At 43.5% G+C, this 17,500-nt stretch overlaps 1 protein-coding gene and 1 long non-coding RNA gene across 2 annotated transcripts in view; one reads left to right on the top strand and one right to left on the bottom strand.

Moving 5' to 3' along the window:
• The window catches only part of LOC124377094 (NACHT, LRR and PYD domains-containing protein 12-like), a 35,287-nt gene extending 17,847 nt beyond the window's left edge, over nucleotides 1–17,440 (bottom strand). Inside the window, exons 1-4 of the mRNA XM_046836406.1 lie at nucleotides 17,374–17,440; nucleotides 8,572–8,623; nucleotides 4,436–4,634; nucleotides 1,662–3,441 (exon numbers count right to left, since the gene is read on the bottom strand). Coding sequence (XP_046692362.1) covers nucleotides 1,662–3,441; nucleotides 4,436–4,634; nucleotides 8,572–8,623; nucleotides 17,374–17,435 — 2,093 coding nt within the window. The 5' untranslated portion in view covers nucleotides 17,436–17,440. The remainder of the gene's footprint in view (nucleotides 1–1,661; nucleotides 3,442–4,435; nucleotides 4,635–8,571; nucleotides 8,624–17,373) is intronic.
• LOC124377114 lies at nucleotides 16,844–17,444 on the top strand. The gene is made up of 3 exons (XR_006924057.1): nucleotides 16,844–17,039; nucleotides 17,166–17,190; nucleotides 17,365–17,444. It is a non-coding gene; the product is annotated as an uncharacterized LOC124377114 (long non-coding RNA).
• The last annotated feature ends 56 nt before the right edge of the window (nucleotides 17,445–17,500 follow it).

The following is a 17,500-nucleotide window of genomic DNA, read 5'->3' as shown; positions in this document are numbered from 1 at the left end:
AGCAAAGCAGCCTCAGAACATAACAGAGCCTCCTCCATGTTTCACAGTAGGGACAGTGTTCTTTTCTTTATATGCTTCATTTTTCCATCTGTGAACATAGAGCTGATGTGCCTTGGCAAAAAGTTACATTTTTGTCTCATCTGTCCATAGGACATTCTTCCAGAAGCTTTGTGGCTTGTCACCATGTAGTTTGGCTTATTCCAGTCTAGCTTTTTTATGATTTGTTTTCAACAACACGTAGTCCACTTTGGCTCAAACAATGACATGGTGCAATCTGACACTGATGTTCCTTGAGCATGAAGTTCACCTTGGATCTTTTTAGAAGTCTTTCTAGTCTCATTTGTTACCATTCGGATTATCCGTCTCTTTGATTTGTTATCAATTTTCCTCCTGCGGCCACGTCCAGGGAGGTTGGCTACAGTCCCATGGATCTTGAATTTCTGAATAATATGTGCAACTGTAGTCACAGGAACATCTAGCTGCTTGGAGATGGTCTTATAGCCTTTACCTTTCTCATGCTTGTCTATAATTTCTCCTGAGACAACTCTTTCCTTCACTTCCTCTGGTCCATGTTGAGTGTGGTACACACCATGTCACCAGACAACACACTGACCACCTGGAGCCCTTTATATAGGCCCACTGACTGAATACAAGACTGTAGACACCTGTGATGCTAATTAGTGGACACACCTTGAATTAACATGTCCCTTTGGTCACATTATTTTCAGTCTTTTCTAGGGGTACCATCATTTTTGTCCAGGCCTGTTTCATGAGTTTATTTTTTTTAATAATTCAGTTGAAGCATGGTTGAAAAGCAATGTCTGACTTTCATTGGTTAACATTCATATAATTTTTATTTATTATTACTTTTGTCAGATTAAAGTTTTTTCTGTGACCATTGTGAGTTTTTCTTTCATTGACCGAAGGGTACCAACAATTTTGTCTACGTGTGTTTACTGCATTTTATTACACACAATAAACACTTTGTGTGCGGCTATCTTGCCATTTTTCAAACACCACCCTTTATTTAAGGACAACTAGATATTAGCTCAGGGAGGGACGATCTCAATGGCTCTCTGGTCCCTGAGATTATTCTTCCACTCTGACTGTTATGGTTCAGGTTCTGGTTCCTGTTCCTGACTCCTGTTCTGCACTGCCCCCCTGAACCTGGTTTGGACTTTGGATTTGTTTTGGTGGTTGTGTTTCTGCTCTGCCTTTGATGTTCTCTTTGCCGGCTTTTTGATTTTGACTGTTTGTTGGAATCAGATTTTTGTTTTTTCTGCAAAAAATATTAATGCAAAATCCCTGGAAATGTTTCAAAAGTTCACAATCTGTTTCCTGTAGCTGTAATTAAAGTGGTTATAAAATGATAAAAGTGTGTGTGCATGTGTTCTGTGGTGAACAGCAGCAGAGATACTTCATGAATTCTTGTGTAGAAAAGTAATAATAATAAATATCACTGTTTTATTTTCTTAATTTACATTTCTATATTTATTACCACATTTACTCCTTTTATTATTTATATCATATACAAATGTGTTTATTTCATTTACACTAATCATTTATTCCATAATCAACAAGTATGAATCTAAACAGTGCAGTTCAGTGTTACATTAAAATACCAAACCATGCAGTCAAACATTTATAAATAAAATACTTACTCAGCTTTTCTGGAGGCTTTGACCACCGGCAGCAGCTTCAGAAGACATTCATCTGATCGATCATATTTCCACAAATCAAACACATCCAGCTCCTGTTCTGAGTTCAGTAACACAAACACCAGAGCAGACCACTGAGCAGGAGAGAGTCTGGATCCACTAAGACGACTGTTACCTTCACTGTTCAGATAAGTTTGTACTTCCTGCTCCAGAGAAACATCATTCAGTTCATTCAGACAGTGGAACAGATTGATGGATTTCTCTGGAGATGGATTCTCTCTGATCTTCTCCTTGATGTACTCGACTGTTTCCTGTTTGCTGTGAGAGCTACTTCCTGTCTGTGGCATTAAACCTCGTAAGAGAGTCTGATTGGACTCCAGTGAGAGACCCAGAAGGAAGCGGAGGAACAGGTCCAGGTGTCCATTCTCACTCTGTAAGGTCTTCTCCACTGCACTCCTGAGGAACTCAGACATGTTTGGATTTCTGAAGTAACTGAAAATGTTAGTGTTCTGCTCCAGTAACACATTTTTTTTGTGACAGATGGAGGAGAGAAATGTGTATAAAGCAGCCAGAAACTCCTGAACACTCAGATGTACAAAGCTGAACACCTTCCCCAGGTGAAGCCCAAACTCCTCTCTGAAGATCTGAGTACACACTCCTGAGTACACTGAAGCTTCTCTCACATCAATGCCACACTCTCTCAGGTCTTCCTCATAGAAGATCAGGTTTCCTTTCTCCAGCTGGTGGAAAGCCAGTTTTCCCAGTGCCAGGATGTTCTCTCTGGTCTGCTGAGGATCAGGGTCACATTTCTGATGGTACTTTTGGTCCTTGTGTTTGATCTGAAAGATCAGGAAGTGTGTGAACATTTGAGTCAGAGTCTTGGGGATCTCTCCACTCTCTGCTTCACCCAACATTCTCTCTAGAACAGTGGCTGAGATCCAGCAGAAGACTGGGATGTGGCACATGATGTGGAGGCTTCTGGAAGACTTCATGTGTGTGATGATTTTATTGAACAGGCTCTGATCACTGATCTTCTTCCTGAAGTACTCCTCTTTCTGAGGATCACTGAACCCTCGTACCTCTGTTACCTGGTCTACACACTCAGGAGGGATCTGATTGGCTGCTCCTGGTCGAGAGGTGATCCAGAGGTGGGCAGAGGGAAGCAGATTCCCCTTGATGAGGTTCGTCAGCAGCACATCCACTGAGGCTGATTCTGTTACATCACTCAGTATCTCATTGTTCTGGAAATTTAGAGGAAGTCGACACTCATCCAGACCATCAAAGATCAACACCACTTTGTAGGAGTCACAGTCTATTAATTCTAGTTTTCTTATTTCTGGGAAAAAGTGATGAAGAAGATCCATCAGACTGAGATGTTTCTGCTTCATCAGATTCAGCTCTCTAAAGGGAAGTGGAAACATGAAGGTGACGTCCTGATTTGCTTTTCCTTCAGCCCAGTCCAGAATGAACTTCTGCACAGAGACTGTTTTTCCAATTCCAGCAACTCCTTTAGTCAGCACACTTCTGATGGACTTGTCTTTAAAGAGATCATTACATTTGATGGGTTTCTCCTGTGTTGCTGGTCTCCTGGACAGTGTCTCAATCTGTCTCACCTCATGTTCTTTATTAACATCTCCACTCCCTCCCTCTGTGATGTAGAGCTCTGTGTAGATCTCATTCAGAAGTGCTGAACTTCCATGCTGTGAGATTCCTTCATTAACTCTTTTAAACTTCTCTCTCAGGCTGGATTTGAGGTTTTGGCACACTGAGACTCTGTTCTGCTCTAGAACACAAAAGAAATACATGTTAATTAAAATGTGAAATGTTCAGGTTTAAATAAAAGTAATAAATATTTATTTTTGATTATTTTCTCTGGTGAAAACAGTGAGACACAGTTCGAGTTTGGTTTCTAGTTTTAGCCTCCTGGTAAAAGTAAAAGTAAAAACTTTCACAATAAAATTAAGACTAAATCAACAAGTTGCTGTTCAGAGGAACTGGTTGATGAACCACTGATCAGATATAATGATGTTTATCCACAAAGAGGGTGAGACTATAGAGATCTCAGTCTTTCCTCTGTGAGAACATCATGTGGTGAGATGTGAGGTTTTTTTTCTCTGAGGTTTATCCTAATGAAGCTCCGACCAGAGGAAAAGTAAAACCATGTCTCCTAAAGAACTTTAATATTGTGACATAAAGAGTTGTGATTTTCTGTAAAAGTATAATTATGAAAGGGTGCCCCCTATCTATAAATGCAAGGCATCTACACTTCCCTCACTCTGATAGGAAGTAAAGGTAGATCCCTCAGAGCACCATCTTGAAATGCACAGTGGGATCAAAGTTGTTTTCAGGGTGGATAAGGTTAATTCTAAATCTATAACTGTCAGGGTGCGAGTGAAACAGGAGGCAGAAGCTGGAGTACAGCTCGCTCGGGTTTTAATAACAAGAGTGAGGGAGAGAGATACACACAAGCACACACACACACACACACACACACACACACACTGCCTTCTTTTTCTTGTTATTATATTTTTCTTTTACATTTTGTTATTATATTTATCATTTTTATTCTCCTTTTTACCCTATTTTATTCCCTCATGCCGGACCGTCGTTAAAAGCATTTCACTGCATGTCGTACCCTGTATGTATGTGTATGTGACAAATAAAATTTTATTTGATTTGATTTGATCTTCCACCTTCTGACCAATCAGAATCCAGAATTCAGCATCAGCGTGGTGTAAGTGTGGACCAGTGTTAAAGTGATGGTTCAGGGTTCTTACTGTTGTACAGTGTGTTAGCGAGATCTTTGTGCTTCATGTTCTTCAGGACGTGCAGTGTGATCTTCATCGCTCCCTCTCTGACACTGTGCAGATCCTCCTCATCCTCCCTCTCAGTGCATGCTGGGTAATCTGGATTCAGGAGTTCCCTAAACCTCTTCAGCTCCTTCTTTATCAGTGTGATGACTTTGTGTTCCAGTTCCTGGTTAGAAACCCACAGTAACAGATCAAAATATTATAATATTAATATCATAAACTGAGAGATGATTTTATTCTCTGAACTGAAGAAAAGTATCTGTTTATGACCACAGTTCCAGCTGCATTTATCTCTGATTCCCCTGTGCTGATGTTCATACAGTAGATAAAACTCCATACACACACACATAAAACTCACACACACACACACACACACACACACACACACACACACACATGATGATCCAAGATGGCGGCGTGGCAGTAGCTCGCAGCGGCCTCTCCGGATCCAAAAATGGTGCTTTCACCATATTTAGCACGACCCTTCAAAATACATGGACACCAGAGTCAGCTGTATGTATGCGTATGACCACCAGACACTGCTACGGTACAGGCATCATGCAACCAACAATCTGCATGATGATCTTATCAACAACCTTCGCGACCTCGGCTTGCTGCGACATCGGCCACAAAGACCAGGCCCTTAGACCTCGGTGTTACCTGATGCCGGTGGCCGGGAGAGGAAGCGTCGAAAGCGCTGTTCGAGGAAGCGGAATGGCGGCAAGCGGGCGGGTGTCCGTGCTAGGCTAAATGCTAACCCTAGCCGGCCGGCTATCCTGTCCATTTTTCTTTCCAACGTCTGCTCCCTGGATAATAAACTGGACTACATCCGACTCCAGCGAACCACACGGTAAGAGTTTAGAGACTGTTGCGTCTTTGTTTTCACGGAGACGTGGCTCAGCGACAGAGTTCCGGAAGCCGCTATCCAGCTAGACGGGCTAACCGTGTTTCGAGCCGACAGAAACGCAGCTCTGTGCGGTAAGACTCGCGGTGGTGGCGTGTGTGTTTATATCAACATGGAATGGTGCAAGAACACTGTGCTTGTTTCATGCTACTGCTCATCGCTAGTGGAGTTTGTGACTGTTAGATGCAGACCTTTTTATTTACGACGGGAATTCACAACTGTATTCATCTTCGGAGTGTACATTCCTCCCAGTGCTAATGCTAAGGAGGCACTGTGTGAACTCTACGGCGCTATTAGCGACCTGCAGAATGCCCACCCCGACGGATTGTTTATTATCGCCGGAGATTTCAACCATGCGAATCTCAAGACTGTGCTTCCTAAACTCCATCAGCATGTGGACTTTGCAACGAGAGGAGCGAACACGCTGGATCTTGTTTACACAAACATCCCCGGCGCATATCATGCGAAGCCCCGCCCCCATCTCGGATACTTAGACCACTGCTCTTTATGTTAATTCCAGCATACAGACCGCTCATCAGACGCTCTAAACCGGTTCTGAAACAGGTGAAAACCTGGCTAGAAGGAGCTACTTCTGCTCTTCAGGACTGTTTTGAGTGCACTGACTGGGACATGTTTAGAGAGGCTGCAACCTACGGCGATTCTATCAACTTGGAGGAGTACACGTAATCAGTGACCAGCTACATCAGCAAGTGCGTTGATGATGTGACCATCTCCAAGACCATCACTACACGCTCCAACCAGAAACTGTGGATGACTGCAAACGTGCGTGCGCTGCTGAAACAAAGAGACTCTGCCTTCAGATCAGGGGACAAGGCGGCCTTAAAAACAGCAAGGGCCAAACTGTTCCGTGCCATCAGAGAGAAGCGCACGCACGCGAAGAAAATCCAGGCATCCAGGCGATCACGAATTACTAACCCACATCACCTGATTGTGACCGTGACCCCTCCCTCCCAGATGTGCTGAACGACTTCTACGCCCGGTTCGAGGTGCAGAACAACGTGGTGGCGAGGAAGACCATCCCTCCTCCCACTGACCAGGTGCTCTGTCTAACCACAGCTGAAGTGAGGAAAACTCTATGCAGAGTTAACCCACGGAAGTCTGCTGGACCAGACAACATTCCTGGCAGAGTGCTCAGGGAATGTGCAGAACAGCTAGCAGATGTCCTCACTGACATCTTCAACATCTCCCTGAGCAGCAACGTTGTTCCCACGTGCCTCAAGACAACGACCATTGTTCCGGTGCCGAAGAAGTCTTCTGTATCCTGCCTTAATGACTATCGATCCGATGCGCTCACACCAATCGTGATGAAGTGCTTCGAGAGGCTCGTCATGAGGCACATTAAAACCCAGCTTCCACCCTCCCTGGACCCCCATGCAGTTTGCGTATCGTCCAAACCATTCCACGGACGATGCTATCTCCACAAACCTTCATCTGGCCCTCACCCACCTGGATAACAAGGACTAATATGTACGAATGCTGTTCATTGACTTCAGCTCAGCATTCAACACAATCATTCCTCAGCAACTGATCGAGAAGTTGAACCTTCTGGGCCTGAACACCTCCCTCTGTAACTGGATCCTGGACTTCCTGACTGAGAGACCTCAGTCAGTCAGGATCGGGAACAGCATCCTCAGCACCACCACACTGAGCACTGGAGCCCCCCAGGGCTGTGTGCTCAGTCCACTGCTGTTCACTCTGCTGACTCACGACTGTGTAGCAATGCACAGCTCGAACCACATCATCAAGTTCGCTGATGACACGACCGTGGTGGGTCTAATCAGCAAGAACGACGAGTCAGCATATAGAGAAGAGGTGCAACGGTTAACTGCCTGGTGTGGAGCAAACAACCTGTCTCAGAACGTGGACAAAACGAAAGAGATGGTTGTGGACTTCAGGAGGGCACAGAGTGACCAATCTCCACTGAATATTGATGGATCCTCAGTGGAGATCGTCAAGAGCACCAAATTCCTTGGTGTTCATCTGGCAGACAATCTCACCTGGTCACTTAACACCAGCTCCATCACCAAGAAAGCCCAGCAGCGTCTCTACTTTCTGAGAAGGCTGAGGAAAACCCACCTCCCTCCCCCCATCCTGTCCATGTTCTACAGAGGGACAATTGAGAGCATCTTGAGCAGCTGCATCACTGCCTGGTTTGGGAACTGCACCGTCTCGGACCGCAAGTCCCTACAGAGGATAGTGAGGACAGCTGAGAAGATCATCGGAATCTCTCTTCCCTCTATCATGGACATTTACACCACACACTGCATCCGCAAAGCACACAGCATTGTGGACGATCACACACACCCCTCACACACACTTTTTACACTTCTACCATCAGGAAAATGGTTCCGAAGCATTCGGGCCGTCACAACAAGATAGTGCAACAGTTTCTTTACTCAAGCCATCAGGCTACTTAATACACAGAAATGAAACAGAACTCTCTCTCTCACACACACACACACACACACACACGCACTCAAATGTGTGTAACGAACTGAAAACATTTTCCTGGACTTAACACTTAACACACACTCATCACTCATCTCAATCCATTCCACCACCATTCATTATTTATTATTTATTATTCTTAACTGTACCACTCTTAACTGCTGTTTTTTGCACATTTATCATTATCACTGTATTATACTGTTTACATGCTGTTCTTTGCACCTTCGACTGCTGCTGCATTTTTTGCACTACATTGTTCTGTTTATAGTCACTTCTGGAATATAGTTTATATTTTGTATAGTTTTTACAGTTTTCTTGTACAGTACTGTATAATCTAGTATACAGTAGGTTTACTGGTCGGCGCTATATTGGGTTTTGTGTCTTGTGTCGTCTGTCTGCACTGTCTGTCTGCACTGTTTGTACTCGGTTGCACTCGATGCACTTTATATAACTTGTGTTGTAGCTCTATGTTCTTTTGTTTGTTGTTGTTTAGTGTAGCACCAGGGTTCTGGAGAAACATTGTCTCATTTTTACTGTGTACTGTGTACCACTGTGTATAGTAGAAATGACAATAAAAGCCTCTTGACTCTTGACACACACACACACACACACACACACACACACAAAATGTATACAAACACACACAGACACACACACATACACACACACAATGTATACACACACACACACACACACACACACACACACACACACATTAAAACACACACACCTTAAATATTGTTTCCAGATGTTTGCTCCTGTCTGATTTCTTCTTCTGTGGTCTGTGAACAAACAAACCCATGGTAAATGGACTATTTGTCTTCATAGCTGCATAAAGCATGATATAAATCCATGTAGTGAACATGATCCTCCACACAATACACTGATTTCAGGATTCCTTACACTGTCAGACCTACAGCTTTGGTAGCAGGACAGAGGTTTCTCCTGAAATGGGAGTTCACCATAAAAGACTCGATATAGAGAACATCTGGAAATCAGTCACACAGAAAACATCAGCAGGGTTTCTACAGAGATTCAGCAACTTCAAACAGAAGAACCTACAAGTGCTTGTGTTCCTCAATCTGACCATCCAGCTGAATCAGCCTTACTGCTGCTATGACAATCCACAATCCCATCATCATCTCCCACTGCTGGAGAAAAGCTTCAGCAGGAACAATTCCATTACACACTCACATTCAGTGGAACCTCTGGCACAGCTGCACTTCAGCAGGAATAATCAGAAAGAAGTCGCACTGTTTCTGCCTCCACACAATGTGAATGTAAAATCCTGACAGATGTTTACTCCATATTCTGCTTCTGTTTCAATCTCCTTCAGTTCTTATCATTTCACTTCCATTTCTATGATCAATTCGATTTCATCTTTCAGTTCACTGTGTAGCTAACACCTAGCAAGACAATGGTGAAGCGTACTGATGTTTCAAAAAGCCTTTATTTTTTTAATGTGTTATGCACTTATGTCATGTGATACTAACTTATCACATGACACTCACATCTGTGACATCATCGTGTGACATCACAAAAGGGTTTTCCTTTAAATGGCTATTCATGTTTATGTTTGTAAGAGCTGATTGTATTATTTGTTATCTATCTGTTCTGTAGCTCTTACGGTGTTTCACTAAGAAAAGGTTTCTCATCAAGGAAAGGTAGATTTTGTGTTTCCCAAAGGAAAGGCTGACGGCTGAACACAAAATAAAGGCTTTTTGAAACATCAGTACGCTTCACCATTTTCTGGCTAGGGGCTAGCTACAGTAAGAGCTTGACCCGCATCGATTCCAATAACTGTTGTCTACAACGGACCACCGAGGGTCTTCACAGCGCCAGTTACAGCTTCTGCTACATCACCATCACAAGGCATCAGCGTAGACTTATTAAGCTGCTTCCTCACGCCTGACCTATACTTGGACAGCAGTCTCACAGTTTCGTGCAATGGTCAAGTACAACCACACTTACGGACATTGATGCTAGGTTGTGAGTATTAATCTACTATAGTACAACAATACGACGAGCAACGGATGAACGGCTCCTCGGACTGAACATTTAATACTCACCGGCTCAGCAACAAGAGCAACAAGATAAACTGTGATTATATTTGTGCCCATGCCTGTAGGCATCCACATGGACTTTGTCTAATTAAGGACATAGATTTTGTTTTTTGGTTTTTGCATTTATCCACTTAGTTAACAGTGTTTATTGAGGATTTAACATTCACATTTCTCTCATTTGAATTTATTATTGTTGATAACTTGTTCATTGTAGTATTTACTCTGACATTTACAATAATTCTAGTGTCTATATGTTAATGCATATATGTCAGCTGCTTAAATTGATGGTCTGATATTTTATGTTTATACAGTGCTTATTCAGGGCTTCTTATCAGTTAAGGGGGTCTTCTTCCGCCATTAGAGTTGAAATTTAAAGTGATAATGTCACAGTCAGGAAATGAGATAGAGGTGGAGGAGCAGATGGCTAGTTACCAGCATGAAGATTTACAAGGTGAAACCCACATAATGGTAGACCAATCAGAGCGACCGTGTCTGAAGGAAACAAATGAAGTTAAACAACAATGTCTAACTGATCTCCAAGGCAAATTTACCAAGGATGATGATGCTCTTGAAGGTCCAAGACGCTCTGAACGCACACGCCATCCTACAGAGAAGATGCCCGCGCACCAATATGAAGAGGCCAAGAGAAAAGAGAAAAGGCTGTTTGCCATGTACGAACAGTGGAAGCTCCACGCAAGGAAGGCAAGAGATCAGCTAAAGACTTATATGTCAGAGAGTCAGCTCTGGCCTCTCATTCACGAGCTTAAGAAAAGTAAAGAAAACATGATGAACATTTATTATGAAATTCAAATCTCACCTCACCCTCCATCGACATAAGAAGAAGAGTTGATACGTGTGAAGCTGTGACCACAGAAATCATCAACATTGCATACAGCAGAGCTATAAATGAGGAAAGCGGGTTTGATGAGCCGCAGGAAAGACACCGCCTTCACGAACTGCTCCGCCACGACTATGCAAAGTCTGTCTATGGATCCGCAGCTTCTTGGACAAGTCACAGCTATTCCGATCTCTACTCCATAACTTCATCCATGATAGTAAAACGCGTGGACGCAGCAGCTGAACTAGCAGTAAAGGAAGCAAATTATCAGATGCTGCTGGAAGAAGAAAAGCAAAAGGAATCTATAAGGGAGCTAGAGGAACAACAACGCAAGACACTAGAGGCACAACGCAAGACACTAGAGGCACAAAGGCGTAAGTTGGAGCGATTACAGGCAGCGAAAGAGATAAGGGCCGCTCAAGCCAAGTTGAAGATCTACGAAAGGGAGACAGATCACAAGGATGCTATTTATCTCAAGAAGGAAAGGAACATGGAAGCAAAGAATACACCTGTAACTACAGTGCCCTCTCTCAAGTTGCAACGCCCCATCATACAGACATTCCCTCTCTCACTCAGCTCTTTCAAGACAACATAGCCTTAAATAGGCTTCCTGTTCCTGAGCCATTTGTCTTCAACGGCGATCCCATACAATTCATTGAATGGAAGGCAGCATTCACTTCACTCATAGACCAAAGGGCAATCACGCCAGCCGAAAAACTATACTACCTAAAAAAGTACATTGGTGGCTCAGCACGGCAGGCTTTAGATGGCAACTTTTACCGAAATGACAATGAAGCATACCAAGACGCTGGGACAAACTAAATCGTCGCTTTGGCCAGCCATTCGCTATTCAGAGAGCGTTTAGAGAGAAGCTCACCAACTGGCCGAGAATTCCATCGAAGGATGCTGAAGGACTGAGACGCTTCTCAGATTTTTTGAATGCTTGTCAAGATGCCATGCCTCATGTCAAGGGTCTCGACATATTAAACGACTGGGAAGAAAATCGGAAGCTCGTTCACAAACTACCAGACTGGGCAGCTTTACGCTGGAACCGACAAGTCACGCAAAGTCTAAATGAAAATCAAGAATTCCCAAGTTTCAAAGAGTTTGCTAGATTCACGTCAGACGAAGCCGAGATTGCTTGCAATCCCATTACGTCCTTTCATGCCCTTCATTTGTCAGATTCTATCACTGAGAAGAGAAACCTCAGAGATGTGAAGAAAACCAAAGCTAGTGTGTTTACCACTCAAATAGTCACTAAAAATGAAAAACACAAGTCAGAACAGGGGAAAGTTAAGGTTTCATGTATCTTTTGTCAAGATAATAGACACCAACTACACGCATGCTACAAGTTCACTGAGATGGTATTAGTTGAGCGACGCAAATATATAAAGGAGAAGAAACTCTGTTATGGATGCCTGAAACCCACAGCGTGAGAGACTGTCGTCATCGTCTTTTCTGTAACCACTGTAAAGGAAAGCATCCTACAGCCCTGCATGATGACAACTATAAAAGAGAAAGGACTACATCAGAACCAGAAACAAATCAAAGTGCTGCTGCAACGTCACTCAGTGTAGCAGGTGAAAGCTCATCAAACACATCTATGGTGATACCAGTCTGGGTTTCATCTAAAAATGATCCAACCACTGAGAAACTCGTCTATGCACTGCTCGACACTCAAAGCGATACTACGTTCATTGACCAAGAAGTGAGTGATGGTCTTAATGCTGACAAGTATCCAGTGAAACTGAAGTTGACGACTATGAGCGGCAGGGATACGGTGATCACAAGCGAAGGTGTCTCTGGGCTTCGTGTTAGAGGATATAGTTCTGCAGTTCAAGTCGATCTTCCGGTCACCTATACAAAGGACTGCATACCTGTCAACCGCTCTCACATTCCCACTTGTGAGACGGCTAAAAAATGGAGTCATCTGGCAGAAATAGTGGATGAAATACAACCACTGAAGGACTGTGTAGTAGGTCTTTTGATTGGCTACAACTGCTCAAGAGCTATGGCACCAAGGAAGGTCCTTTTAGGAGACGACGAGGAACCCTATGCTGTAAGGACTGATTTAGGATGGAGTATTGTAGGGCGCTCACTACAAACTCAGGATGTGTTGAGCACACATCATCTGTGTCACAGAATTACAGTTAAAGAGCTACCTCCGTTAACTCCTACCGATGTCATTCGCGTTCTAGAGTCTGACTTCAAAGATGGCAATGACGACAGCAAAGTTGTGTCACAAGACGACATCACATTTCTTAACATACTGGAGAAGGGAATAAGGAAAAATGTGTCTGGACATTATGAAATGCCTCTGCCCTTCAAAACCAGACCCAGCCTGCCTGACAACAAAGGCTCAGCTATTACGCGCCTTCTTCACCTTAAAAGGAAATTACAACGGGATGAAAGGTATAAGGAACATTATGTTGAGTTCATGGAGGAAGTCATTGGGAAGGAGATGCTGAGCAGGTCAATGACGGTGGGAGTGAAGGGGAGAGATGGTACATTCCCCATCATGGTGTGCGTCATGCGAAGAAGCCAGATAAACTTCGTGTGGTGTTTGATTGCTCAGCCAGATACAAAGGAACAAGCTTGAATGAGCACCTCCTCTCTGGGCCCGACATGTTGAACAACTTAGGTGGAGTTCTCATCCGTTTCCGACAGCACCCAGTTGCGTTGATGTGCGACATTCAGAAGATGTTCCATCAGTTCCATGTGGTTGAATCTGATCGCAACTTCTTGCGCTTCCTCTGGTGGAAGCAAGGAAATTTGAACTCACAGCCCACCGAGTTTCGCATGAAGGTACATTTGTTCGGTGCAGCTTCTTCTCCGGGATGTGCAAACTATGGGATGAAACATCTAGCTAAGGAGAATCGCGACATCTACCCTCAAGGCTCAAGATTTGTTATGAGGAACTTTTATGTGGATGATGGGCTCGCAAGCGTCGAAAACACCGAAGATGCCATTCAGCTTGCCAGGGAAGCTCGTGAACTCTGCGCCATGGGCGGTCTCCGACTACATAAATTTGTGTCTAATGACAAAAGGTATTAGAGAGTATACCACTCTCGAACGAGCCACCAACGTGAAGGATAAGAATCTCTCATTTGATGAATTGCCACCGAGAGAGCTCTCGGATTCAATGGGATGTGAGTCTGACCGCTTCAAGCTTAACGTCAGCCTCAAAGAACAGCCTGCAACGCGACGCGGCATTTTATCTACAGTAGCTTCACTGTACGATCCTCTTGGGTTTGTAGCGCCAGTCGTCCTCAAAGCAAAGAGCATTCTTCAAGAGATGTGCAGGCGAGGTACTGGCTGGGACGATCCTCTTACTGATGAGCTTCGACATAAATGGGAACAATGGAAAAGAGATCTAGCCCACTTAGATAATTTTACCATAGCCCGTACCTACTCACCTGCTGGATTTGGAAGGGTCTCTAAGACAGAGCTGCATCACTTCTCTGATGCCAGTATGAAGGGTTACGGCCAGTGTTCATACCTGCGACTTCAAAACGAAAAGGGAGATGTTCATTGTGCCTTGGTTGTAGGAAAATCACGTGTCTCTCCAACCAAAGTCACAACCATCCCACGACTAGAATTAACAGCAGCAGTTGTTTCCGTGAAAATAAGCAACATGCTTAAGGAGGAATTGGGATGCATTAATGCAGAGGAATTCTTCTGGACTGACTCTAAAGTGGTCTTAGGATACATAAGAAATGAAGCGCGACGGTTCCACACGTTTGTAGCTAACCGGGTTCAAAAGATTCAGCTCAGCTCAGCCCCACAACAGTGGCGATATGTCCCGACAAATGAGAATCCTGCTGACCACGCCTCCCGGGGCTTGACTGCCAGTGAGTTTTTATCATCTACCTGGCTTGCCGGACCTAAGTTCTTATGGAACAAGGAAATAAAGCTGGCTACAGAGGAAGTACCAGAGTTATCAGTCGGAGATCCAGAGGTCAGGAGTGTTCTAGCACTCAGTACTAAAACCACGGAACACGCAAGCATCATTGATCGTCTGTCTAAGTTCTCATCTTGGTCGCTAACTATACGAGCAATTGCACGCATTCTAAGGCGCATAAGCAATAACAGATCAAACAATCTCACCACTGTAACCGAACGTGAAGAGGCAGAACATCATCTAATCAAAATTCTGCAGAAAAATGTGTATCAAGAAGAGCTAAAACTGCTGAGCAAAGGAATCCCTCTACCACGGCATAATCCTTTGCACGCTCTTGACGCTTTTCTCCATGACGACGGCATACTCAGGGTGGGAGGGAGGCTATGCAACTCCTCTCTTCCCAACTTCTTCAAGCACCCTGCAATCATTCCCAAAGATCATCACATCACAAGGATGATTATTGCTTATCATCACGAAAAGATGAAACATCAAGGTAAAGGTCTTACTATCAACGAAATAAGGCGCAGTGGCTACTGGATTACAGGAATCAACCGGGCTGTTGCATCCTACATTCGTCAATGTGTCATCTGTAGACGGCTACGCAGACCTATGGAGGAGCAAAAGATGGCCGATCTACCGCCAGAACGGTTGGAGCCATCCCCTCCTTTCACTTTCTGTGGCATGGATTGCTTCGGGCCATTCCTTACAAAACAAGGAAGAAAAGAGAACAAGAGATACGGTCTTCTTTTCACTTGTCTTAGTTCCCGTGCTGTCCATATTGAGATTCTCGAGGACATGTCGACAGATGCTTTCATCAACGGCCTTCGATGTTTCATCGCCATACGTGGTGCTGTTCGTCTGATCAGGTCTGACCCAGGAAGCAACTTTGTAGGAGCCAAAAATGAGTTCAGAGAAGCTCTAAAGGAAGTTGATGCAGATCGTCTTGCTGTATTTCTTGCAAATAGGCAGTGCGACTTCAGAATGAATGCACCCCATGCTAGCCATTCAGGAGGGGTGTGGGAAAGACATATAAGGACTGTGAGAAGTGTCCTAAGATCCACTCTCGCTCTTTCCTCTGGTAGACTAAATGATGCTTCGTTACGGGCCTTTTCTATGAAGCTATGGCTATAGTCAACAGCCGTCCTCTGACTGTTGACAATCTCAGTGATCCCCATGGCCTCGAACCACTCACCCTAATCATCTTCTGACAATGAAATCTGTCCAGGCCTTACCTCCTCCAGGTGAATTCATCAGAGAAGATATGTATGGCAAGAAAAGGTGGAGACATGTTCAATACCTTGCAGAACAGTTTTGGAGTCGATGGCGAAAGGAATACCTCGCCAACATAGCTCTTAGACAGCGCTGGCATGCTCCAAGAAGGAATTTACAAGTTGGAGATATCGTAATCCTGAAAGGAGAGGATTTGCAGAGGAATGAGTGGAGATTGGGTAGAGTTTCAAAAGTCACTACTGACAAAGACGGACTTGTACGGAGAGTTAAACTCCAGCTTGGTGACCGTAAGCTTGGCAAGAAAGGGGAGCGTCTTCACGAGTTGTCAGAAGTTGAGCGCCCAATCCAGAAGCTTGTTCTGTTGCTGGAGTCTAATTAAATCTGCTCCTTCCTCTATAGTGCATAATAGTACATAGTCGTTGCTACGTTACAATTTTGGCATAAATTGTCTTTGTTCTTATACGGTTTTCGGAAAGGTAAATTTTCAGTTTAAATCATTCGTGCTTAATGTAGTCTGTGTACGTCCCATTATTCACTCATGATTGGTGGAGTGTAACTAACTCTTAGAAAAGAGTTAGTAAGGTAATGATTTTGAGCTCCATTTTGTTTGGTCTCTTCCGCCCCATACGGTATAGTCCTTTAACTCCGCCCCATACGGTATTGTCTTTAGCCCCGCCCCTTACGGTATAATCCTTTGACTCTGCCCCCACTAGTTAGTGTGACGTACACCATGGTAAAGGAAAGTCATGTCGCTTAAATGCTCTGAAATCGTACAAGGTTCTTAAGGAAAGTAAGGGATAATTAAGCACCTAGCTGGACAGGAACAAGGTACTATAATTGATTTGTTTGATGTGTATATGTATTAATATTTTGGTTAATCTATTTAACTGTGAAGTGTTTTAATGTGTTGTTGTCACTGCCACATCTGTGACATCATCGTGTGACATCACAGGGGTTTCTTTTGAATGGCTATTCATGTTTATGTTTGTAAGAGCTGATTGTATTATGTTATCTATCTGTTCTGTAGCTCTTACGGTGTTTCACTAAGAAAAGGTTTCTCATCAAGGAAAGGTAGATTTTGTGTTTCCCAAAGGAAAGGCTGACGGCTGAACACAAAATAAAGTCTTTTTGAAACATCAGTACGCTTCACCATTGTCTGGCTAGAGGTTAGCTACACACTGCAGTTCTGTATGATTCGATTTTACTGTACATTATGACATTCTTTTATTTTTATTCTTTTATTTTACAATTTATATCATTTTCATTCATTTTATTCTTTTTTTCTGTTACAGAACATCATAAAGATTTCACTGTGTGGTGCGTAAAGAAAGTTTAAATGTGAACTTGTGAAGTTTAGATCAGATATCGAAGAACTGATGTTTTAAGTTGGAATGTAACTTTAAATTAGATCGGATAAACAGTGTTGTAAAGTTTAGATCAGATATCTGGAGCAGGTTTCTGTCTGTAATCACACAGTTTTATTTTCTACAGAATTTTTACCTCGGATCAGTAGAACTGCCTTTAAAGTTAAATGGACGATTCATCGATGCTTCACTCTTCATGGACACACAGCTGGGGGACGACGACACTGAACACACACATACTCCAGCCAATCAGAATGGAGTAT

This window comes from Silurus meridionalis, chromosome 23, assembly GCF_014805685.1.
Source record: "Silurus meridionalis isolate SWU-2019-XX chromosome 23, ASM1480568v1, whole genome shotgun sequence".
In the NCBI taxonomy this organism is placed as follows: Eukaryota; Metazoa; Chordata; class Actinopteri; order Siluriformes; family Siluridae; genus Silurus; species Silurus meridionalis.
This window is presented reverse-complemented; position numbering and strand designations above follow the sequence as displayed.